Source organism: Anolis sagrei, chromosome 4 (assembly GCF_037176765.1).
Source record: "Anolis sagrei isolate rAnoSag1 chromosome 4, rAnoSag1.mat, whole genome shotgun sequence".
NCBI lineage: Eukaryota > Metazoa > Chordata > Lepidosauria > Squamata > Dactyloidae > Anolis > Anolis sagrei.
In genome coordinates this window covers 161,683,212-161,707,818 of record NC_090024.1, presented here as the reverse complement: position 1 = coordinate 161,707,818, position 24,607 = coordinate 161,683,212, and the positions used below count along the sequence as shown (strand labels likewise).

Here is a 24,607-nt window from a genome sequence, read left to right as displayed (position 1 = left end):
ACGGCACAACAGTCTGAAAGAGTCGAAGATGCTAGCCCAATCCACGAAGAGTTCCCAGCGGCCCAGTCGCAACAGCCCCAGGTTGAGGCCGTGATGCAGGCAGAATCAACAGCACTGCAACAGTCCGATGATGTCAGCCAGCGAGATGCAGTGGTTGCTGTCGCGTCCAACACACTATCAGTGCAGCGAGCCTCTACATCCACAGGTACAAACACTACGGGTGGGTGGCCGTGGGACAACAGTCAGGCACATGGGAGGCCGTCGACACAACATACACAACCAGGCTCATACGCCACGTTTCACCCTTCTTCACAACTAGGACAACAAACACCTGATCAAATACTAACAGGCTCAGCGCTAGTCAGTGCTGAGGAAGCCAAGCAGTTTTGGGGCACAGCCAAATGGCCTTTGCCATCCCCCCCAAAAATGAGTTCAATTGCGCTTGGATCACATTTGGCCCAAAAAACAATCGATAAAATCTTAAAAAATGAGTACATAGACATATTCTCCTTGTACTTTAGAGATCTAGACAAGAAGGACAAGGATGACCTAGATGACGAAACAAAGGAAAAAATTAAGAAAAGAAGGGTGGTTCAGAACTGGGAAAATTGGTTAGCATGTTACATGATTTATGCGGGCGTCCTTATGGAAGCCTATCCTTTTAGAGGTAAATCCCTGCTACAATATCAAAACATAATTTATTGTGCCTATGTCAATTTCTCGGGCAACGCATGGCTGTCTTACGACAAGCGTTTTCGCTTCGATGCGGCCCGTTATCCATCTAGTCGATGGGACCTCATCGATGATCAACTATGGATGGACGTCATAACTCCCCCTAGGCCAAACATAGGTGAAAAGGCCGATAGCGGCCACACTATCCAGAACAACAAAGGCGGACAGCCCTTTCGGCAGTGGGCCGCCCAACAACAGCCCCAGCGCCAAAAGGCCATGTGTTGGGATTTCGTGGCCCAGGGAGCATGTTCACGTCGAAACTGCAAGTTCCAGCACACATGCTCCATCTGCGCTGGAGCTCATTCCTCAAAAAACTGCAACAGGGCAAAGTCACCCAGAACAAATACAAACGATAACCAAGGTCCAAGAAAAAACCCAGCCTCAACCTTCCTTCCAAAAGGGCCCCAGCCCAATTAGGTTGGGACCCTTGAAGGAATGGCTACAACACTATCCCGATAGGACAGCAGCCGTCTACTTGCTGGACGGCTTTACTCATGGTTTCCGTATCCCGGCTCATGGCCCTCGAGTTAGTTATTGGGCACGTAATTTGAGGTCTATAATTGGCATGGAGGAGGTCGTCAAAAACAAAATAGACAAATTAAGGAAGGTAGGGTTTTGGGTCCATTTGACTCACCCCCAACAGCGCAGCTGCGTGTTTCCCCACTAGGCATAGTGCCAAAGAAGGCTCAGGGTGAATACCGCCTCATTCACCACCTGTCCTACCCTAAGGGCAGCTCGGTGAACGACGCAATACCAGATTATCACTCAACAGTACAATATACGTCATTCGACGCAGCAATCCGCATGGTCAGGAGTCGGGGACACGCAGCCGAATTGGCAAAATGCGATATTAAATCTGCCTTCCGTTTACTCCCGGTTCATCCCCAAGATTTCGAACTATTAGGTTTTCAATTTGACGGTGCCTTCTTCATGGATCGGGCTCTCCCCATGGGGTGCTCGGTATCGTGTGCCGCTTTTGAAAAGTTTAGCTCATTTTTGGAATGGGCGTTAAAGTTTAAATCCAATAATAAGGGAGTTGTTCATTATCTGGACGATTTCCTTTTTGCTGGTAAATTCGGTTCTGGCGAGTGTAATTTCCTGCTGGTTTCATTCAAAGACCTCACAAATCAACTCGGGGTGCCATTAGCTGAAGAAAAGACGGAGGGTCCTACTACAGTTTTAACTTTCCTTGGGATACAAATCGACACCATCAGGCAATTCTCCCGCCTGCCACCTAACAAGCTAACGGACCTGACCTCCAGAGTTCAACACTTCATTCAGCGTAAAAAGGCTACCCTGAGAGAATTTCAAGAATTAATTGGGCATTTAAATTTTGCTTGCAAAGTAATTGCTCCGGGTAGGGCCTTTTTGCGCAGGTTGCGCGATGCCATTGCGGGGGTTTCTTCCCCTCATCACCATATCAGGTTAACACGGTCGATCAGAGAGGATTTGTCTATTTGGTTGAAATTCTTATCCGATTTTAATGGCATTTCTTTTTGGAGGCATGATCTGATGTTGAAAGATGCACTGCAAGTGGCATCAGATGCATCAGGATCAGTGGGTTTTGGAGTTTACTTTAATGGCCACTGGTGTGCCGAGACGTGGCCAACACAATGGCATGAGTTGGGAATGACCTCTGATCTAACTTTTCTGGAATTTTTCCCAATATTAGTGGCCGTGTCAATTTGGCATAAAAATTTTCAAAATTCGACAGTACACTTTTGGTGCGATAATCAAGCCACGGTCTAAGTCATAAATAAACTGACATCCCGATCCCCTAGGGTGATGGAGGTGGTTCGTCTTTTCACACTCCATTGCCTGAACTTTAATATACTCTTTCGTGCATTTCACATCGCGGGCGTAAATAATTCATTGGCGGATGCGCTGTCTCGTAAACAGATGGAGCGTTTCAGACAGCTAGCACCCGCTGCAGATGCCCGACCGGAACCCATGCCAGACCATCTTTGGCAGGTTGGAATGAAGAGATATTAAGGGGGATGTCATTGGCGTTATCACCGAATACCAGGAAGGCTTATCTTAAAACAGTTCAGGAATTTGAGGAGTTTAGGCAAGATTACGGCCTTTCCAACGTGAGCCCCGTACCTTATGATCACATTGCCAAATATTGCGTATATTCCAGGCGGAGAGGTTTAGCGCCCCAAACTATTCGATCCAAGCTAGCTGCTTTAGCATACTGGCTCAAAGCCCAAGGTCTCCCGGATTATACTAATGATTTTAGGCTACACAAGTTAGTTACTGGTTGGTCACGAGAAAGCCATTGCCCATCGGATGACAGGCAACCCTTAACTCCGGATATTTTGAAAGGCCTAAAACAAATTTGGGTACAGGTGTGTTCATCAATATATGAACAACGGCTGTTTCATGCAGCGGCAGTGACCGCATTTTTTGGAGCACTAAGAGTAAGTGAGTTAATACCAGCAAGCAAGAAAGATTTATCCCAGCGGGCACTGCTTTTTTCTGATGTCACCATCAGCGATCAACAATTACAGATAATTGTTAGATCCTCCAAAACAGATCAGCGGGGCAAGGGCTCTTTAATTTCGCTATCACCATGTAGCGACGCCGACATCTGCCCAGTTTTGGCCATTACCCAATTCAGAGTTATGAGGGGCTCCACTTCTGGTTATTTCTTTTGTCACCATGATGGTGGGCCGCTTACCAAATACCAATTTTGGTCCATCACCGACAAAGCACTGAAGCTGTTGGGCCTTGGACACCTTAAATTTGGTACTCATTCGTTTCGAATAGGTGCGGCATCGACAGCAGCCAACCTTGGTTATGCCACAGAGAGGATAAAAAGTTTAGGTAGATGGAAATCCGATGCATATAAGGGCTACGTTCGCCCTGTTCCCCGTTAATGTTGTTTTTTGTTTCACAGATGGAGTATTGCTGGGCCTTAGAAGAAGGGTGCTGATTTGTGGACACAGTTATGTTCACTGGGCAGAGCGCCATGCACGAAGAGGTCCCTTTGGCCAGCAGTTGGGGCTTGCCTCCTTAGCCACAGTTGAATGGAGGGGTATAAGAGGTTTAAGATGGGATGGGTTGATCCCCATGTTGTGTTTGTACGGTGGTTGCCCAGCACCGGATATTTTGTTGATTCACCTGGGAGGAAATGATTTAGGCCTCCTAAAAGGAAGGGCATTATACTTGCATGCACGGACAGACTTTGCGAAAATATGGGAGCGTTGGCCTCATACGCACATTATTTGGTCCGCTGTGATCCCGCGCCTGAAGTGGCCTGGTGGCGGTGATGTACGCAAATTGGAAAAGGCCAGAAAGAGGGTCAATAGGGCCATTCGAGCCTTGTTGACACAAACTAATGGTTCTTACATATCGCATGATCAAATTACTCATGAAGACACTTCGCTCTATCGGGCTGATGGGGTACACCTTTCAGACGTGGGTATTGAAATGTTTCTGGCCAATTTACAAACAGGGATTGTTAATTGCCTAAGCAAATTGGTGGGGGATGGGGACTAAATTGACATTTGCCCCCAATCTGTGGCGGTAAATAGATAGATAAAAGTTTGATATTACAGTTACATGCAAGGCACCCCCTCTCAAGGTTAAGAGGCTATTTAACAAAACACTCTCAGGAGGTTCACTTTGGCAACAGAGATAAAGAAATGCCTGTAATAGAGAGGGGAGACTATGGCCTTCGTTACATTGAATTTTGGTTCCCTGCACTTTGAATTGGAGGTTGCCCAGATTTTGTTAAAGGGCTAGCAGAATCTTTCCCCAGCTTGCCGAGGAGTGGACGAGCAGGGACGCTGCCTCGGCTTTCCCTCACCAAATTCAGTTTGAGACTAAACCAGTTAAAGTTAATTTAGGTAACAAAATAAAGTTGCCCATATTTAACCCAAATGCTTTGTGTGGTCTCGTTATTTCGGTGTGGGAGGACAAAAGAAAGCTTGTACATTCAATGCCTGATTCCACACTAGTGCTTGGTGGAAAAAATACTCTGCATATATCACAACTATGAAGAAGAAATGAAGAAGAACTAACCTCTCATGATCACAGACTAGGACAGCTTGAGTATCCCTTACCTGGACTTCTGAAACCTGAAATATGCCAAAATCTCAAAATGTTCACATGGTGGCTGAGAGTGTGACAGCATTGCTTCCTGATGGTTCAATGTACACATACTTTGTTTCATGCACACAAATATTAAAAATATTGCACATTATATTACCCAAATGGGTAAGATTCATATGAAACACAAAAGAGTTTTGTGTTTAGACTTGGGTCTCATCACAAAGAATTTTTTGTGATGATGGGTTTTAACTATGTTGTGCTTCCCTCAAGCCACGAGGAGAGGAAAGTAAGAAATAGTAGCAATACAATCTACTACTACTACAACAACAACAACAACAACAACAACAACAACAACTCTTGTATGTAGATTTGGATCTCAAATCCAAGATATCTCTTTATGTAAGTATGTGCAAATATAGGTATTCCAATATACCTATATTCCAAGCATTTTGGAGAAGAGATACTCTCAATCTGTAATTCAAATTGGATAAACTACATCAAAATGATACACGAATGTCTGTGTACTCACATATTGTTTCTTCTACTCAACTGAGGTAAGAAGTAGATGGATTCGAATGTACTGGTATATTTTTAGGTGATTTGCAGCAAATGTCAATGTAAAGCAAAGCTAGTACCCAGCTCTTTGCTAGCCGTGCACCTTTGTGTGAAAGCACAATGAATTTAACTCTAATACTACCATTTAAAAATTGAAAATGACATATGGTACATATCAGTTTTCTGGACAAAGGACATAGAATAACCTTTAAAGCATTACCTTTAAAGACTAACTTGACTTTCAGAGTATTTGAAGATGGGTTTTGAAAGCTTTCATGAATTTCAAGCCACACTTTCAAATACACTGATGGAATTGCCACAGGTATATTAGAACAATTACATAGTTGAGGAGATGGGATCAGAGTGTAATTAGTAGAGTTTGTTAGGTTCGCTTCGTTAAAACCTTAAATTCGTTAAAACCTATTGAATTTGGTCTTTTGAATCAATTTTGAACCATGCAGGAAAAGTAAGAGGTGTAATTACGATTTGAATCACTTATCCTTTTTATTAAATATAAATATTTCGTAATGTTCGGAACTCTCCCAAGGTTATTTTAATTTTCACAAGCATTAAGTAACTTTTGTAAAGTTTTGCTTCCCCGCCCGGGCGATGCAAAGTAGGGATGAGGTGGGCGTGCCTAAGCACAGCAATTGTTGTAGTTTGTGAAGGGAAGGCCCCCAATGGTAGAGATTGCAAAAGGCCCTGTTGTTAAACTACATTTCCCACCCTGCCTTGCTGCACATTCACCAAAATGGCCAAGCAGCAGGCTCCTCCTCCTTTTCTGCATTACCAGCTGGAGCTCTGGAGTTTGCATTCAAACAGAGTTTTCCTCACTCCCCTCCCCGCTTCTCACCTCAATCTCAAGGTTTGGCAACTGGGAGTTTAGCCAGGCAAGTTATAGATCAGTGGCACTAAAGGTTGATTGGGCTTCCTCTCTTCCTTCCTTCCTTCCTTCCTTCCTTCCTTCCTTCCTTCCTTCCTTCCTTCCTTCCTCCCTTCCCTCCCTCCCTCCTTTTCCTCCCTCCCTCCTTTCTGCATTCATTCCCTCTCCTGCCTCCCTCCCTCCAGGTGGATCAGGCAGATCTTATCCAGGAACCACTTCCAACTGCTTTGCCTCAATGCTACACAATCCTGGAAGCTGTAGTTTTGCATGGTTTTTTAGCCTTTGCCAAAACGACACCATACTACAAACCCCAGGATCCCATAACATTGAACTGTGGCATGGCTGTATCTAATCCAGGCCTGGACAAACTTCGGCCCCTCTAGGTGTTTTGGATTTCCACTCCCATTATTCCTAACAGCCTGAAGCCCACTGCCTGGCTGAAGCCCGGCGGCGGGAGCCAATTGGCACCTGAGGGGGCATCGCTGCCTCCTCCTCCTCAGCATTGACAGCCGAGGCAGGCCTGGAATGGAAGAGCCCCTCGGTCAGGAGTGGCCTGAATGGAAGAGCCCTGAAGTTTCCCCAGTGCTGTTTTTTTCCTATTGCACATGTGTATCTGCCATTAACGAAGCTGTTATGGAAGTTTCGGAAAGTTTTGGGGGGAAAATTATTTTTAAAGGAAGTGATTTTAGAATCGAACCACCAGCGCCCCCTACAGCCGAAACGAGTTTTGAACCTTTTTTTTAATCAAACAAACCTAGTAATTAGATAGAGTAAGATGCAAATAACGATCCTGGCTGTAAGCATTCAAAATTTTGTGTGAAATTATACAAGTTTCTCAAGCAACTGGCTTTCAGACATGAAAGCAATAAAATCTGCTTATCCAAGATTCATTTTCTCAGAATCCTTTTGTTACATACGTACCTGTATCTATACCTAATAATGTACCAAAAATGTCTCTGTTCACATCTCAGTCCACCTGTCTTTCTTTCTGACATTGTTTTGAATGTCCACATGTATTGAAATTTTTCCTTCTTTTGAAATTTCTGTTTTTCAGAATGTCTTTTTGAAGTTCATTGGTTGTATGTTTCTGCCACTGTTTAGAGATATCATCGCCATCATTTATTTGTTCATATGGTGCCTTAATGTTCATTAACAACAGTATCAATTTATCCTACTACATAGAAACTATCCTTAGGCTGAAGCCTGACCACCTTTGATTTACATGTGTTGGAAGAGATTCTGTGAAAGTGTTTGTCTTTACATTTGGATTTCTGATCTAGAAGTAGATTGGTAGCAGTTTTGTACATATTTCATTTTAATATGTATAGCTTTAATAGAAGTATAAGTAATAATACCTATAATATGTATATATCATAGGTAAATACAGAAATGCACATATATGCAGTTCATCCGCACACCTTTAATAGACGTGTAAACAATAATTTCACCCTGGTCATGTATTCCAACAGCATGATTAGTTACCCTTTGTGTTCTACACTTGATAGCACGCACTATTTTGCTCTGTGTCATTGTTGCATGACATTCCATTTGGCACACAGTTTATTTTTAGATACAAGACTATCAAAGTGTTTTTTTTTTTTGTTCTGAGTGGGACTGTCAGTGCTCTTGAACAAAGAGTCACATTACCACAAGAACTTTGTTGAATCAAGGAAGAAATATTGAACAAATGGGGAACTATAAATCCAGACCAACCCAAACTTGCACTGGTAATTAACCTTTCTACTTTAAAGGAAATATTCTACAACTATATTATCAAGAAATGTTTTCTAACTTACTTTGGAGCTCAAATGCAAGTTTCTTGGACTTTTCTTAATAGCATGACTGACGTATGTCTTCCTTTAGCTTTCAAAGACAGCTATACTAAAAAATCTAATAGATTTTTCAATCATTGACAAAGGTCATATTCAAATAAATATGTTTATTTAATTGTCATTTGATGAAAAAATGTATGTTCACTCTGTTCTCTCAAGGCAGGAAGTCAAATAATTACTAACAATCATATAATACTATCTAAAAATCTTACAAAATGAATTGTTTCCAAAGAATGCAATATAAACATGTATATAAGAAAAGATATATAATAGGGTTCATGCATAACTTATAATAATCAGAAGAAGAGATTAAAAGTCAAATTTTCTACCATGGAATGATTTTCAAATATGTTGGAAGTGTTTTTCTTTTTAGATGATGACAGTTATCATACCCCCTTTTCCCCTTTAGATGAGTGGAAGAAAAAGGTTAGTGAATCATATGCTATCATCATTGAAAGATTAGAAGATGATCTATTAATAAAAGAAAAGGAACTTACTGAACTAAAGCATGTTTTCAGGTAAGTAATTTGATCACAGTGGACCTACTCGGTTTATTTTTTGTGGGTTCGGTGAAACATACGTAGCATTTCACTGCCTTGGATGTTGTGAATTTATGATTAAGGTTGTTGGGATTGCTTTATTCTAATTTTCCAGACTGGACATTCTGTGCATTTAATTCTTATTTTGGTAAAAAGATATTGTTGAATGCTTAAACATTTAGAAATCCAGTCATTTTAAATGCAAGTTAGAAGAACAACAAGCATCTGCATGGAAATGATTACTAGATTTGAATTGAAGTTAGGTTGACCTGCTGTGTAGTGGAGGGGTATATTTGACAGGAAAGTTAAGCCAGTTGTGGATAAAAAAATATGCAGGGTAGAAGCAATATGATTTCTGCAGCAGTTTATCTACTCTGATATTTGAACTACACCGTTGTTTGAGATTGATGCTTGATTTTGTAGAAGAAATATGTGTAGTGTGGACTGGGGTGAAAGTTTGTCACACCAACAGCATTGAAAGAGACATATTCGCTCTTGCTTTCCTGGACTTAAAATGGCCAGGGATATGACTAAGTTTTCACCATGAACAGAAAAGCATTCACTGCCTTCTTTTATTTTAGCACACTTTTCCTTTAGCCTTGTTGTAAGCTGCCTTGGGTCCCACATTGGAAAGAGGGTGGGATACAAATTAAATAAATAACTCCACAAATATTCAGGTGAGGCCAAGTGTTAAGAGTGTCAATGCTTTTTCTGGGAACATACATCATAGAGACTGTTTGTACCTCTTCACTCCATCAGATCAATCTACCATTGCTTTCACTGACATAAAACTAAGCATGCAAAACCATTTAAACGAATGTTCTTCTCCACTGCAAATGGTGGTATATCACAAGCAAAAGTCAAAGGGAGAGAAAATGTCCTAGTGTCATTAAAGAGAAACCTGAATGGATAAGATATTCAAATAGGAATGATGAATGAGATTTTCTTCATAAATTGATAAATCTTTTCCCACACAGTCAAGGTAAGCGATGAATGAAGAATACAAGGTAAAAGAAATATGGTCATAACATATAGTTTGTAATAGAGTAGCACACTGGAGACATTTCCATTTAACAAATGCAACCAAGATAATAGAGTATTCCTCACATTAACACTGGCTCCAGAACTGCCATGCTTACAATCTCATTTGTATGAAATTCATATTTGCCTATTTCTTTTTAAGATGTAAGAACGAGGGAGTGAAGTATAAATCAGAGCAGATATTAGTCTTTAATCCACATAAATACCTGAAGGTTTCTCAATTCCATTATTTCACATTGTCTTTTCCCAGTAATTACAGGTTCATTATGCTTGCAGTGGAGAATAGGGGAAGAAATGAAGTAGGCATCAGGTCAGAGCTTTGAACATAAATTACTTCAGGTCACAACTATATATATTCATGATCCAGGGGCTTAATTGTGAAGTCTATATATGCTATTGGATTTCAACTCCCATACAGGCATCGTCAATGGGATGAAGCTGATCAAATTCTGGAACTTCTGTGGTTGAGATTGTTTGGCATTTTCATATCTAGAATGCAGCTTACAAGAGCGTGTTCCAAATGCTAGTACCATCTGCATGACATTGAGCTGGCTCATACAGGTGGGCCCTGTGCCCTTGGCCTTCAGAGCTTTGGCATAATTTATCCCAGTTAGTGGAATGGTCTGCCTGTAGTCTGCTCAAGGCTCTTGCTCTCTTAAAGAATGACCAAATTCTCTCATCTGACACATCATACTCCTGTCCCCAAAATAAACTATGGTGCCAACTGAGTAGCAAAACACAGTGCCCTTAACTGGAATTGGGATGAAAAAGGTGATACCTAAATCACTGAGGAAAATTAGGATACTTAAAGTACTAAGTGATTCAGACTCATTCCTAAAAACTCCAGATTCCAAAACCTAGTAATCAACAGAAATCCAGCTACGCTATAAGAACTACATCTTGGATGGAGGGTGGGAAAATTAAGCTGAGCTCTAGCCTTAGCTCTCTTTTCTATTGTGTTACAATATGAAAAATTAATAAGAAACAGTTCTTTCTTCTGCTTTCTCAGTGAAGGTCACATGATGAAGCAGGCATTCTCCGAGGTCTGGCCTCACAACCTCTGAGGATGCCTGTCATAGATGCAGGTGAAACATCAGGAGGGAATACTTCTGGAACATGGCCCTACACCCCAAAAAACTTACAGCAAACCAGTGATTTTGGCCATGAAAGCCTTCGACAATACAAAACCAATTTAGTTTCTTGGCTAGCTGTGCCACATTAGCCAGAAATAGATAAGTTACCTTCAAAATCCACATTTAAATCAGTATTCAAAGCCTAAAAAGTTCGAGATTCTTCTCATTGACTTGGAGCATTACAGTCTCATCTGAAAATAATGGCCCACAATGAAAATATACTACTGTATTTGATTTTACTTAGTGAAGTGCAATTCTTGTAAAGGATTTGGACTGTGTTGTTTTAATTTAACCTAGGCCTAGGTCAACATCCACACTGAATGTGAAATTATTGATTAATTTAGATCAATTTATAAAGTCAAAATATTGACCAATTTAGATCAATTTATAAAGTCAAAGACAAGAGAATAGAATAGGCTGCCTAGCCTGAGATATGCCTGGACTACATGTAAACATCTAATACAAGTTGAGCATTCCTTGCCCAAAACAATTAGAATAAGAAGTGTTTTGTATTTCAGATTTTTTTCCCCCAGATATTGAAATGTTTTCAAATACATGAGAGATCTTGGGGATTGGCCCCAAATCTAAACACAAAATTCATGTATATTTCATATACACTTTATACACATATCCTAAAGGTCATTTTATATACATTTTTATAATTTTATAAATAAAAAAGTTTATGTACATTGAATTATTAGAAAGCTTTCTAAAGCAAAGCAAAACTATTTCAGTCACCCTCATGGACAATTTTGGATTTTGGAGCACTTCAAACTTCATAATTTCAGATAAAGGATATTCATCCAGTTCAAAGTTAGCATGTCTTACTCAGGACACAGTGGATGTTAGTAGACAAGCAGTTCATTAAAACTGTCAATACAGTGCCAAAGTTGCTATGGCTGTTCTTACAAATACATTATCTAGGTTGATCCTGTTTTGTTGGATGGTGTGCTTGGGGAGAGAAGTAGACAGAAGGTAAAACTGAAACAATACAAATGGCCACACTTGCTGGGAAGTGAGAAGTTGATTTCATTGATTCATTCATTTTAAAACCCTGTGTCAAATGCCCAGCAACAAGCTAACTATCTTATTTCAGTTTTTTTTTTAGAAAAAAACTAATTTTGGTGACCTACTCCAGCAATTTCCAGTCAGTGCTCCCTGCATGAGCTTATTTTCTTAGAAGCACTGTCATCATGGGCTCCTCCTCCTCCTCTTCCCCATAATTGCTACTGTCTGCTTGTCTGATAGACAGAACGTCAGTGAGCAAGTAGGCAGTGGCATCATTCTCCATACCACTGCCAGTGTCTGGGCTAGAGCCAGAACATACTAAAGAAATAAATTGCAACTATGAGAAGGCGTACCAGGTCCAGAGATCTCTTGTCAGTGAAAGTGTGAGCTGTCAGCAGGTTTACCATGGCTGGATGTGATCCACCATGGCCCAGAAGCTGACAAGCAAATAATAAAATAACAAATCAGCAGGTTTTGTTTGATTTGTTTTAAGCTGAAAATTTTAAGGGCATCCCAGAATGATCAAATTTGCTCACAGGCTGGTGGTTGACATATACCATATTCATGTGACTGATTGGCTGCATTAGTTACATGAATGTAATTATGCAAACGGGCTGTTCCACAGAGCACTCTTCCCTGTCTCATCTGGCCATTGATGCTGAACAATAATTACCCTTACCCTCTCTGACGGAAACAGGAAAAATATTCCTAGGCTTCCATGAAATGAAAATAACTCAGTGCAAATCTTGTTACTGTCTTTTCTTAATTACAATATCGTGTCTAAAGATCACACTGTGGAACATTTAGAGGAGGAGCATGAAATTCACATACAGAAACAGGTTATGTTTTCTTGACGGGTGGTGGAATCTAGCCTAATATCAAATTGGCAATGTTTTTAGAAACCCATATTACCAGTTTGAAAAATGACTTGCTCTATTTTTTTTTTTTTTGAAAAAAACATACCCCCTTGTCAGAAAGCAGTTTTGGACATGAGCTGCAGGAATTTTCTAAGCCAAATTTAGACTTCATGAACAAATTTGAATAAAATCTTGCTACAGTTTTAATTATTGTTCCTTCTTCTCCTTTACATTCCAGTCCTAAATCATGGTGGAGCAAGAAGGAGGCAAGGAAAGTGCCTGGTCAAATTACTTGTAATATTATAAATGTGTTGTTTAAACATATATTTAGTTGTGGAGGAGGATCTTGATGAATACATATTTACTCAGCTGCCAATTTAATGTATTTTTATTAATGAATTCTCTTTTGCTCTCCTGTCATGCAGTCACGGAAAAGAGGTCAGCAAGCACCATTAATGAATCATAAAACTGCAGATTCTATAACTTCGTTTAGCATAGACTGCATTTTGAACCAAAATATATTTGCATCAGGTACAAATACCTCATACCATTTTTAATGAGGTAGCATGACTATTTTCCTATTTGAGGGGCATAATATTAGAAATGTATTAGCAATAATGAGTTTGTTCTAATTATTTACTTTATCCACATACCTCCTTAGCAGACACCATGAAATTATTAGGCTCCATTAAAATGTACCATGGCATCACAGAAGACATAGGAGAAAATTTAAAAATATGCATTTGCTTTTGCATATTCCAATACTGAAACAGTACTGTGTGGCTGGAGAGCTTGACATGCACACATATGGTGCAATTAGTACAGTGACGACAAAAAAAATGGGGGAAATTGCTTCTCCCTCTTAAGGATTAATGTAGCTGAAAATGAGGCACTTTTAATTGCACATATGAAAAAAGGAACTGCCGTACTCCGTACTAATGGCACATAATAATAGAAAGTCTCCAAATGTTTCTAAATGTGGTATAAAAACACCTGAAATTCCAATATTGCAAAAGCATAGTGTGCAAATAACACTATCAGAGTTCCTTCTTTTCCTCCTCCACCTCTGCACATCTCACTCAAGAGAGACCATTATGTTCTATAAATATTAAATTGTTAGGAGGAGTGGGTGAACTATGTCAGAAATAGCCACTTCTGGGTATTTGGGGACTATTCAGTTGTGTGTGTGCTGATACTAAGCTTGCCTTACTAAAATACACTGGCTCTGGGTGGCAAAGAATCAGTATGTTTGGCAAGATATTGGCTCACCCACAAATTAGCCTTTTGTCAGGACTCAGAGATAGTGTGTTTCAGTAACTAAACTGTTGGATGATGATGATTATTATTATTATTCTTATCATTATTATTATGTTTATTTATACCCCACTTTTGTCTCCACAATGATACTCAAAGCAAATTAGGATTCTGAGAGGCCAAGTTCAAAATTCTGTTTGGCCATGAAAATCCAATGGATGTCCTTAGACAAGTCATGTCTTCAGCTCAATGGAAGGCAGTTGCAAATCTTCAATGAACAAATCTTGCCAAGAAAATACTGGGACAGGTTCATATCAGGATTGGCATAAGTTGAAAGCAATGTGAAAAAATGCAATAATAACAACAAGGCCATAAACAAACTTCCAGAACTCAAAGGGACTTGTAAATAACTATTCCGTTGCATATAATTCATTTTTGGAATAAATAAGGAGTTTATTACATGAGACAGACAAATCACAATCACTGAAAAAAACCCACAGTGTCTTTCTTTTCACTTTGATTTATTGCAGGACGTCACTTCTTTCCCACCTTTCTCCCTGGAACCTGCTTCTTTTGCAAACCTGAGGGATCCATTAATAATTCCCTTTTGTAAAAGCAACGCCCCCCCCCCCACTAGAAAAGTGGTGGAAAAGGGGTGTTGGGATTTGATAAATCCAAGGGAAAGAGCCTTTTCTCTGCTGTAAAAATTATTTGTCTGCCTTGCATCATAAGTTCCTACCAAATTCTCATATGAATGAAACTTACAATTTAGCTTTTGGTTCCGTTTAGAGTAACTAAGTGCAGTCTCACTGAAGGTTGAGGAAGAATACCACAGTGTGGGGCTAGGAGGCTGCCGTGTGTTCCATTGTGGGTGACGGAGTGAATGGAGGAGACAGTGTAGTATGTAGCATGAAGTTTATTTAAAAAAAAACCTTTAAAGGAACTGTTTTAGATATTGTATATACTCATGTATAAGTCTTGAAATTTTAGTCAAAAAGATCAAGCCAAAAAAACCTGGGTCAACTTATTGATGGACCAATGAGAATTTTGTACATTAACTCTTGTCAAAAAAGGAACTATCCCTTTCTCTGAGTAGAGTGATGAAAGGCAAGACCTTAATCTGCCTTTGAAGAACCTAAAAGAAGCGCTGATCACCCTTTGCTGTCTTCACCATCACACCACTTCTGGTGTTGCTCTTTGAAATCCTGGGCAGGAAAATGGAGGAGGCAGCAGGCCCCCTGAAGCAGTGCTGGAACTTTCACCTTTCCTTGGAATGACCCTCACCTTATACACAGGTCATATAAAAATCCATGATTTGGGCTCCAAACCTGCCCTCAATTTATATATGAGGTTGACTTACATGAGTAAAAATGATATTTTGAGAAATAGGAAAGAGTTATTGCACTTACAACATTAAGAAATTGAAGGGTAGAGGGACTTGGGACTATCACTTGTACTGACAATTCTCTTAAAATTAATTTTTCAAACTCTTAAAATCCTGTCTGCTAAATTATATTTCATGGTGAGCAACTTGTAAACTGCAGTATACATTTAATAAATTCTCATGCGCATTATGCAGTGACCCTTTTTCCTTTGTCCCCTCTATTTCAAAGAGAGGTGGCAACCTGTAAACTGATAAATGGGACAAATTTTCAAGTAGTTAAGGCTTCTAAATAACATCTGAGAATGTGTTATCAGTGCCAATGAAGCCAAGGCAGTTATATGTCTAATGTGTACCGGAAAATGAGGTTTAGGTTGCTAATTGGAAAAAAATGTCCTTTTGTTCTAGCTGATTACTTTATTCTGAAGATGCTGGTTCAGCAGCAACAGTTTCAGAAAGCTGAATCAAGCAAATCCCTGAAAAGTCCTTACTGATAGGTTACATTGACTAAGAACATTTTACTAGGATCAGACCTTGAAACAGTTACAGACCTGAGCTCTGAGCATAACACAGATGAACTTTATACTCATGTGCTCATTCCTATTTATTTCTTTCAAGAAGGCATGGAAAGGAGGTTGAATTTCCACTTCTAGTTCATTACAGTCTGTTGCACCCTCCTGACCTGATTTACTACTATTAGTTTCAACAAGAAACTTCAGAAATCAGAAAGTTGCTTGCCCAAAACAGGGCATAGTGAATTTTAGTTTGTCACTCCAGATGATGCAGCAGACTGCCATTAAACAAAAAGTGGAAGTAAATCTTCCAACATACTAATTTTCTATATGCAGAAAGAGCATTCGGACAGAGGGCAGCTTCATAATCCACGTCGAAGAAATGAGGCGGATCTGACAGCAAGTTCAAACACAGACCTGTCAGCCCTGGTAATGTTCCCCTGCTCTCCTGACACCTTTGTTCGTAGCGGATTTTAGAAATCTGCAAGATGGATGAGGGACATCCAGAGAAAATTTACTTTTTTAAAAAAAAAAGGACTCTTCAAGATGCACTGGACCTCACATGCACTCATGCTGATATCTAAATGTACACACAAGCATATTTCTAATTATCTCTCCTCACCCTACTGTAAATTCAAACTCTGTTCAATTTCATAAAGATTTATTTACTTATCATGTCAGAAGTGAATCGGGTACAGTTATAATGTATTTTAAAAACACAAACAAAGTTTAAAACTTGGCATTCTGCTAAATGTTCTTTGACCAGAAACTGGCCACTTGGAGTGCCTCTGGTCTCACTGTGTGAAGGTCCCCCATTGTGAATGTGGCAGGGCTCAGACTGCATTGTAGTAGGTGGTCTGCGGTTTACTCTTCTCCTCACTCGCATGTCGTGGCTTCCACTTTATAGCCCCATTTCTTAAGGTTAGCTCTGCATTTTGTGGTGCCAGAGCATGGCCTGTTCAGGGTCTTCCAGGTCACTCAGTCTTCTGTGTGCCCAGGAGGGAGTCTCTCATCTCGTATCAGCCACTGATTGAGGTTCTGGGTTTTCACCTGCCAACTTTGGACTCTGGCTTGCTGTGATGTTCCTGCAAGTATCTCTGTAGATCTTATGAAGCTGTTTCTTGGATATGAGAGAAGCCTCCCCTCATGATCGTAACACATCCGGGCATCCCCTGGGCAAAGTCTTTGTAGACAGCCGATTCTCTCACACCAGAAGCAACTTGCAGCATGCAACCAAAAAGACTGCAGGGATACAGTCATGTGAATATGCACATTTTTGGGGCCAAAATCGGGTTTTAAGTGGCCTACATAATGTGTTTTTCAGCTGCTAATCCAAATCAGTGCACATTTTCATGAAAAGATATTTAGCCAACCCACCCTTTTATCCCAGTTTCTTCTGCATTTAGGGGCTGTGTAGAAGGCCCCATTGATTCTTCCAGTTGTAATCTGATGTGGCATACAAGAAATTCTGGATCATATGATGTGCTTCATGTATAAAACGACTCTACCCAACTCTAAGAAATGGAACAAATAAAGAGGGTGGTGGTGGAATGAAACTTTAGCTCTGATTAGCTGGGGGCAGAAGGAGCTTTAAAAGAACAAATGAGTGATTTTGAAAGAATAAAATGTTATTGCTGCTGCTGTTGTGTGTCTTCAGGTCATTTCTGCCATGGGTAACCCAAATGTGAACCTATATCAGGTTTTTCAAAGCAAGATTTGCTTCAGAGGTTTGCCATTGCCTCCCTCTGAGGCTGTGACTTGCCAAAGATCACACCGTGGGTTTCCATGATGGAATAGAGATTTGAACCATGGACTTCCAGAGTTTTAATCCCACACTCAAACCACTACACCATACTGTCTGCCTGGGTGGTGAGGGGGTAGCTAAAGGGAATTTATAATATGATGGACTTGAACATAAAAACTGGAATACTAATTTTTTTCATGTCAGGAATGACTTGAAAAACTGAAAATTGTTCCTGGCCATCTGCAAAGACGTTGCCCAGAGGACATCCAGATTTTTTTTGATGTTTTACCATCCTTATTGGCGGCTTTTCTTATGTCCCCGCATGAGGAGCTAGAGCTGACAGAGGGAGCTCATCCATGCTCTCCCTGGATTCAAACCTCCGATCTGCCAGTCTTCAGTCCTGCTGACACAAGGGTTTAACCCATTGTGCCACTGGGGGCGCCTATGAATCCTATGATGATGGAGATTTCTTCCTTTTAAAAAGAATGAATGCTAAAATATGGAATCTGCTGTCATGTGTAAAATCTTTTTTTCCTTTTTTCCCCAGCTCGGATGAAGCCTTCGGCAAAGTTAATTTGAATTATCGTACAGAAACTGGGCTGTCTCTTCTGCATTTGTGCTGTATTTGTGAAGGTATGGGGTTCAGCCTGGATGCTTCATAACCCTCTTATTGGCATATTTAATGATTTTACTTCTTTGTAATAAACAGCAGGAATGTTATTATTTTTTAATCTGTTTGTCTCTTTGGCAACATTCCTAATCAGTACAAACACAAAACAATCTATGCGTAATGTCAAAGTGTATTATCAAGAAAACATATAATATTCTATTTACCAAAATCCCCAGTACAAAGCTCAGTTCAGTGGTACACAGAAATCAAAAGGAGCAACCGCTCTCAAACGTAACAGTTCTGGGTTTGGATAGGGATTCCACTGTGTATAGGCTTCAGGGATACATTCAATGAGAAAAGTCATATAAACAAAGTCAGCATTGAGTCATGAGGCTATATGTAAACTGAAGACACTAATGAGGATGAAACGCCACTCTCAAAACAATCTTCATGGAAAAGATCCAACTCAAGTCCAGTGAAAAATGGAGCACTGCTTCTCAAAATATGTCTTCAAAGAAAAGTCCCAATGGCATTCAACAGGGGTGCCCGGGTATTTTTGTACCCTGTTTCGGGGAAAGCAATCCCCTTCCTCAGGAGTTGATAAATTCAGCAACTCTAGACTCTTATATCATGCCAGGTAGCTTATACAAAAAGTGACTCTGCTTGAAGTAAATTCACACTCACTCGCATTGTTTTGTGTTTGTACTGATATCTTACAAGTACTCTGGGATATTGTGTAGTAACATTCCTAATCATACACAGGCATCAAGTAGTATGCATTGGTTGAAACTACTATAAAGTCTTGACTGAACCTTAAGGATAATATATGACTCAATGCTATGGAATCCTGGTAGTTGTAGTTTTGAAGGGTCTTTAGCAGGCATCCTCAAACTGCAGCCCTTCTGCTGCTTGGGTTTCCAACTTCCAAAAACTCTAGCGAGCTTGCCCAATGATCAGGAATTCTAGGACTTGGAGGGCCAAGCAGCTGGAGGGTGCAGTTTGAGGCTTCTCTGCTGAAATGTGCTGCTGCCTCACCAGTATACAAAAATTGGTGTCAAAAAACATCAATTCTCTTGTGGTATCAAAATGCATCAATTCTACTGTGTAGATGCAACCTATGTTTCCCTAGGGTGGGAAGGGGAGGGCTTTTCAAAAAGTCACTATACAAATATACAGGAGTTGTAATTTTAAGACATAATCTTTCCAAGATTTGGGAGACCTTCACTGTTGCGATTAACTGCAACATTTCATTGTTTCAACACAGTGCTAAATGAGGATGTCTAGTTGACTTCAGTGGGGTTGTTTCTGACTAAGCATTTGTAGATTTGTGGTGTAAATATGCAACTACAAGTTATTCATTTTTTGTTATTGCACAGGTAATAAATCACACATTAGGACTCTCATGCTGAAAGGATTGCGCCCTTCTAGGTTGACAAGGAATGGATTTACAGCTTTGCATTTAGCAGCTTACAAGGTACATGGTGTTTAATGAATTAATTAAAACAATTAATTAATTGATCTAATGTTATTTCAATTCTTTTTTCTTTCCTACTCTCTCTAGAGCAGGCACCCTCAAAGTGCAATTTTTTGGGCCTCCAACTCTCAGAATCCCTTACTATTGAACTAGATGGCTAGGGCTTCTGGGAGTTTTCCAGGTATTTTTTTGGGACTCCAACTTCAGCACACATTTTCAGCAAGCATCATCTAGCTGCCCCCCCCCCCCCCAATCCCAGATTTTAGGAGCTGTGTAGAAGGGCCCCCAACAACAATTTTGATGGTGGTATTTAGGATTGGAGTTCTTGGAGTCTTCAAAAGCAGCCTTGTCAATATGACACCCATATGCCACCTTTTCCATTCCAGCCATCGGTAAATAGTCTGTCTTCTCTTCCCTATACACTAATATTAGAGTAGCACCAAGACAGAAAGAGCAAATGAAGGCATAAGTGGAATTGAGAGAGAAGCTGAGTTCTTCTATGAATAAAGTTCAAATCCAAATTGAGAAGAACATGAGATGTTATCATGCTTACCTCATATTTAAGAACCATGCACAATCTAAACCTGGGCAGTTTTCACATCTGTTCGCTAGTATCACAAGTATGACATATACATTGAGTGTCTGAAGTAGAGCTCCGAAAGTGTTGTAGGAAGTGCTTCTTTATTACACATCTCTATGAGAAGCTCATGGTGTTTAATTTTTCATTACTGGAAATTGTCAACAGTGTTAGTTGACTAAACAATAAAACATGAATGTCTTTTTACAAAGATTTTCAATATTGAAGCTATTGCATTCATTTATTTGCATTTGATCATGTGCTGCAAAGGCTCATGGGTAGCATGTAGCATTGTTAGTCAAGACATTTCATTAGTAGATCTCAAAATTTAAAAGGGAGATATTATTCTTGATTAGTTTTCTTATATTTTAAGATACTTTCATTCATACAGTCAGGGTTTTGTTCCTATCATACAGTTGCAGGGAAAATAGAATTGTATCAGGTGAGGTATGTGTGTGGCCCCACCTACACTGCCATATAATGGAGTTTGAAACTGCATTATATGGCAATGTAGATGTAGCCCGTCACCTGATGACCTATACAGACCCCATACATTTATAGGGTTTTCTTAAGCAATAAATACTCAGAATCTGTCAATGAAATAAGTTGATGCTTAAGCTTTTCCTAAAAGGACTTTTCTCACATGTGGACACATCCATGGAAAAGTTTCATGAAGAAGGTTAACTGATGTGTAATAATAAAGATAAATGAAGCAATAATAGTGAGTCACACCATTGGTCCATCTAGCTAACTACTGTCTTCATGGATTGGCAATAGCTCTCCAGTCCTTTCTGGTCTTGCCAGGAGATGCAACAAATTATGTCATGGATTTTTCCATGCCAAATAAGTTCTTTGCCACTGCTGTTCCATACAATGTCTTCCAAATAATAATGTCACTATCCTTGTTTCAGGACAATGCCGAACTTTTAACTGCTTTATTGCATAGTGGAGCGGACATCCAACAAGTTGGTTATGGAGCACTTACAGCTCTCCATATTGCTACAATAGCTGGCCATCATGAGGTATGCTTTCTTACTTGTATTTAAAGTCAAAAGCAAGATAAAGCTGGAATTTTTTCCTGGATGAAAACCCTGTCAGAGACTAAGCAGATTTATCTTTTGCTTATAAAGAAAATAAATCTATACATTTGGAAATTAAGAAATGACAACTTAAAAATTATGACTCCTGTCTTCTTTTTAAAGTAACTAAAAATATTGTGACATATATCATTATATATTTACCTTTCAGCTTTTAATTTGGTATAATATCTAGATATACAAAAGTCAAAGGATTCCTATCTGTACTACTAAGACTCTTGCTAGGTGACATGTGACACCCTGTGATGTCACTAAATTGGCTGTTGCTAGCTGAAGTTGTCTGCTGTGATGAAATGATGAGGGAAAGGGAGGAAGGGAGGGGAAAAGCCACAAAGAGAGCCTTGTTGCCATGGAGACATGTGGGATAGGCCCTATCAGAGGTGGAGAAGGGAGAAAGGAGAGTTACTATATTATTTTATCCTGTTAGAATATCCTGGAATAATATACAGGCTGTGTGTCCTTTATCTGAAATTCAGAAATCCAAACTACTCCAAGATTATCCACATGGGAGGCTGGGATAGGGACAGATTTGCTTTTTAATAATTTAGTGTACACAACTTCTGGTCCCAAGCGTTTTGGATCAGGGATACTCAACCTGTATTGAAAATTAGTTTTCAAATGTTCAGTTTTATCCACCTGTTTTAAATGTAACTGCTACTTTATTCATTCCACAGTTTCTTCAAACTCATGTTAACCATTCATTTATCATTTGTATTTCAAAACACCTCCTTCCAACTGCCAGCTAAAACCATGATTTCTTCATCAATTGAAATAATTTTAAGAGTTGCAATGGTAAAGAAATTAAAGAATGGATTGCATATTTTGCCTATATTACTGGAATTCTTAATTGTGCTTTATGTGGTTTTGTTTCTGACAGCAAATTTTACAATGTACTTCTTGCATCGCTGTATCAGACCACTATCTTGTACAATTGCTGCTGCTGCTACTCCTCCTTTTCTTCCTCCTCCTCCTTCCACAACTTCTTCTTGAATTTTTATAAAATTAGGTTATTATTCATGAATAATAATTTATGAGCTCCTGTGGCACAGTGGGTTAAAGCGCTGAGCTGCTGAACTTGCTGACTGAAAGTTTACAGGTTTGAATCCAGGGAGTGGTGTGAGCTCCCGCTGTTAGCCCCAGCTTCTGCCAACCTAGTAGTTCAAAAACAATTAGTCCATAACCAAGCCCTTTTTAATCAATCAGGTCCATTTTTAGCACTCCTGGCCATTGCTATTTTTGAACCTCGCCTGATGAACCTCTGATGTATTCAGTTTTATATTTTATTTTCAGTGTGTTTTAACAGGGGGTTTTTGTATTCTGTTATGTTTTAACTGAATTTTATTTTATTTCTTATTTTTATTTTTTACTATTTTGATTACTAAGTTATAATTGTGTTATTTTCTATTGTGCTTTATCCTGATGTAAACTATTTGCATGGTTTTTCATTTAGCATTGAATGCTTGCCATCTTTGTTAGAAACTTCCCTGAGTCCATTCAGGGAGATAGGGTTGACTATAAATAAAGATGATGATGACGACGATGATGATTTCTTATGTTTTGCATAGTTCAAAGCATGTGTAGTCTTGCAGTTTAAGTAACAGGCTTTATATCATTCTATAGATTTTTACAGTGAAATGTAAGCTTCTTTCATAGCTTGTATTCCTGTGATAAAATTGCTAATTTGTCTCTAGGCCAGTCATAGTGCAGGTGCAACAGACAAGAGGCATACTGAAAGACATTAAACTATGAACACCTGCAAGGCCCTCCATATCCTGAAAAAAATGTCCCCATAGTTTCAGATTGTAGCTTGTTCCTCTAGCACAGATGGCAAGGCAATGAATGGGCCTTTGCATTCATTTTCAGCCTGGTCATAGAATGACAAGATAGCAGTTTCTACTCTAGCAAGAGTGTACGCAAACACACACACATCTCTAGCTGCATATACCATGTTTTTGTCCATAGTTGTCCCTACAATCTATGTTCTGTAAATGTCACAGTCAATTTCTTATGGTTACAGCACTGAGCAGTAACAGGTGCCCAATATGTCATGGTATTACTGATGTTAGATTAATTCTTTGGGTACTATGAACAAAAGGATGCATGGAACAACAACACTGAAACATGTGAAGGGGGATTTTGCAGATAATCCATTTCTTGTAGCTTCTCTTAATTCGTGCTCGAATAATATGACCCCTGAGGAGCTGTATAACCTAAGTTCTCCTTAAGAAATCTGCCCCTCTCTTAAGATTGCCTTTGTGAATTTCTTGTATAGCACTTAGATACAAAATCTTGTTATTAAAATTTGCTTTTAGTCATGAACCTTTTATCCCCACACATACCACTTAGACCTCATTTCAGTCACTTCACACACCAATTCATTACTTGTTGCCTTGGAAATGCTTTGTTTCAATCTGGGGTTTTCTTTTTAAAAAATCTGAAAGTGTTTAATGTTGTGAACAGAATTACTTTCATAATGAAAGGTTAAAAGTTGTAAATATAATTTCAGATACACTCCTATTTTGTTCATAAATCTTTGGGAGATATTTTTGTTCTAAGCTACTGTCTGGCATCATAAACGAAGTGGATGAGGGTGAACAAAATGAATCTTTATTTAGAAGAGAGATATCAAAAAGAGATCAGGAAACATTGGTCTAACCTGTACTGTAGGAGTTATGATTCCTCCAAAGATGCAAATTTATAGTTTGGGTGTTGTCCTGGTTTCAGCTCCAAGTATGGACGCTCAAAATTTTGCTGTGCATTTCACAGTTAAAGCTAGTGTTGTTAGGAGTTGTCGGAGTTCAAGTCCAAAACACCTGGAGGACTGAAGTTTGCCCATGCCTAGGCTACAGTGTCACATTATTTTGTTGTTCCCCATTTAAATTACTGTAACTTGCAAAAATGTATAACATGGCTGTACAGCATCACTAAAATAAACATTTCTGGAAATAGAGTAACATTTCAAAGCCATCCATCACAATTTGAGTTCATTCTTCGGAGATATATTTAAGGGTCAGGGTTTTTGCGTATATTAAAATATAGCAGAAAAACCCAAGAAATATAGTTTCCATTATTGTCCTATGTAAAGGCATACTATTGTAACAGAGTTTTCAGAAATACCCTAATTTTATAAGTGTGTCCAATAAGATTATTCAAAAGTTGTAGGATGTCTTCCATGAATTTCAACCAGTGTGAGAACCTTTGACCTTCCAGGAGACGTCTGGCAGTTGTAGTCTTCAAAAGATCTGTTTCCCAACAATTTGGGATTGAAAACAAGATGAAAGACAGAAGTAGATGTACATATCCCAGACACTATAGCTATCAA

At 39.4% G+C, this 24,607-nt stretch overlaps 2 protein-coding genes across 2 annotated transcripts in view; both read left to right on the top strand.

Moving 5' to 3' along the window:
- The first annotated feature begins 2,729 nt into the window (after nt 1–2,729).
- Nucleotides 2,730–3,611, top strand: LOC137096859 (integrase/recombinase xerD homolog). The gene has a single exon (XM_067467097.1). It carries the CDS (start codon nt 2,730–2,732, stop codon nt 3,609–3,611), a length of 882 nt encoding a protein of 293 aa, XP_067323198.1.
- A 4,229-nt stretch (nt 3,612–7,840) lies between these two features.
- Nucleotides 7,841–24,607, top strand: part of TNNI3K (TNNI3 interacting kinase) — a 220,431-nt gene continuing 203,664 nt past the window's right edge. The window contains exons 1-5 of the mRNA XM_067467820.1: nt 7,841–7,953; nt 8,468–8,576; nt 18,075–18,160; nt 19,514–19,611; nt 21,100–21,210. Of these exons, the coding sequence (XP_067323921.1) occupies nt 7,914–7,953; nt 8,468–8,576; nt 18,075–18,160; nt 19,514–19,611; nt 21,100–21,210 (444 nt within the window). The 5' untranslated portion in view covers nt 7,841–7,913. The remainder of the gene's footprint in view (nt 7,954–8,467; nt 8,577–18,074; nt 18,161–19,513; nt 19,612–21,099; nt 21,211–24,607) is intronic.

Bases quoted from the DNA above. Each gene is read 5' to 3' on its own strand.
- LOC137096859 (XM_067467097.1), top strand. From the start codon at position 2,730: ATGTCATTGGCGTTATCACCGAATACCAGGAAGGCTTATCTTAAAACA.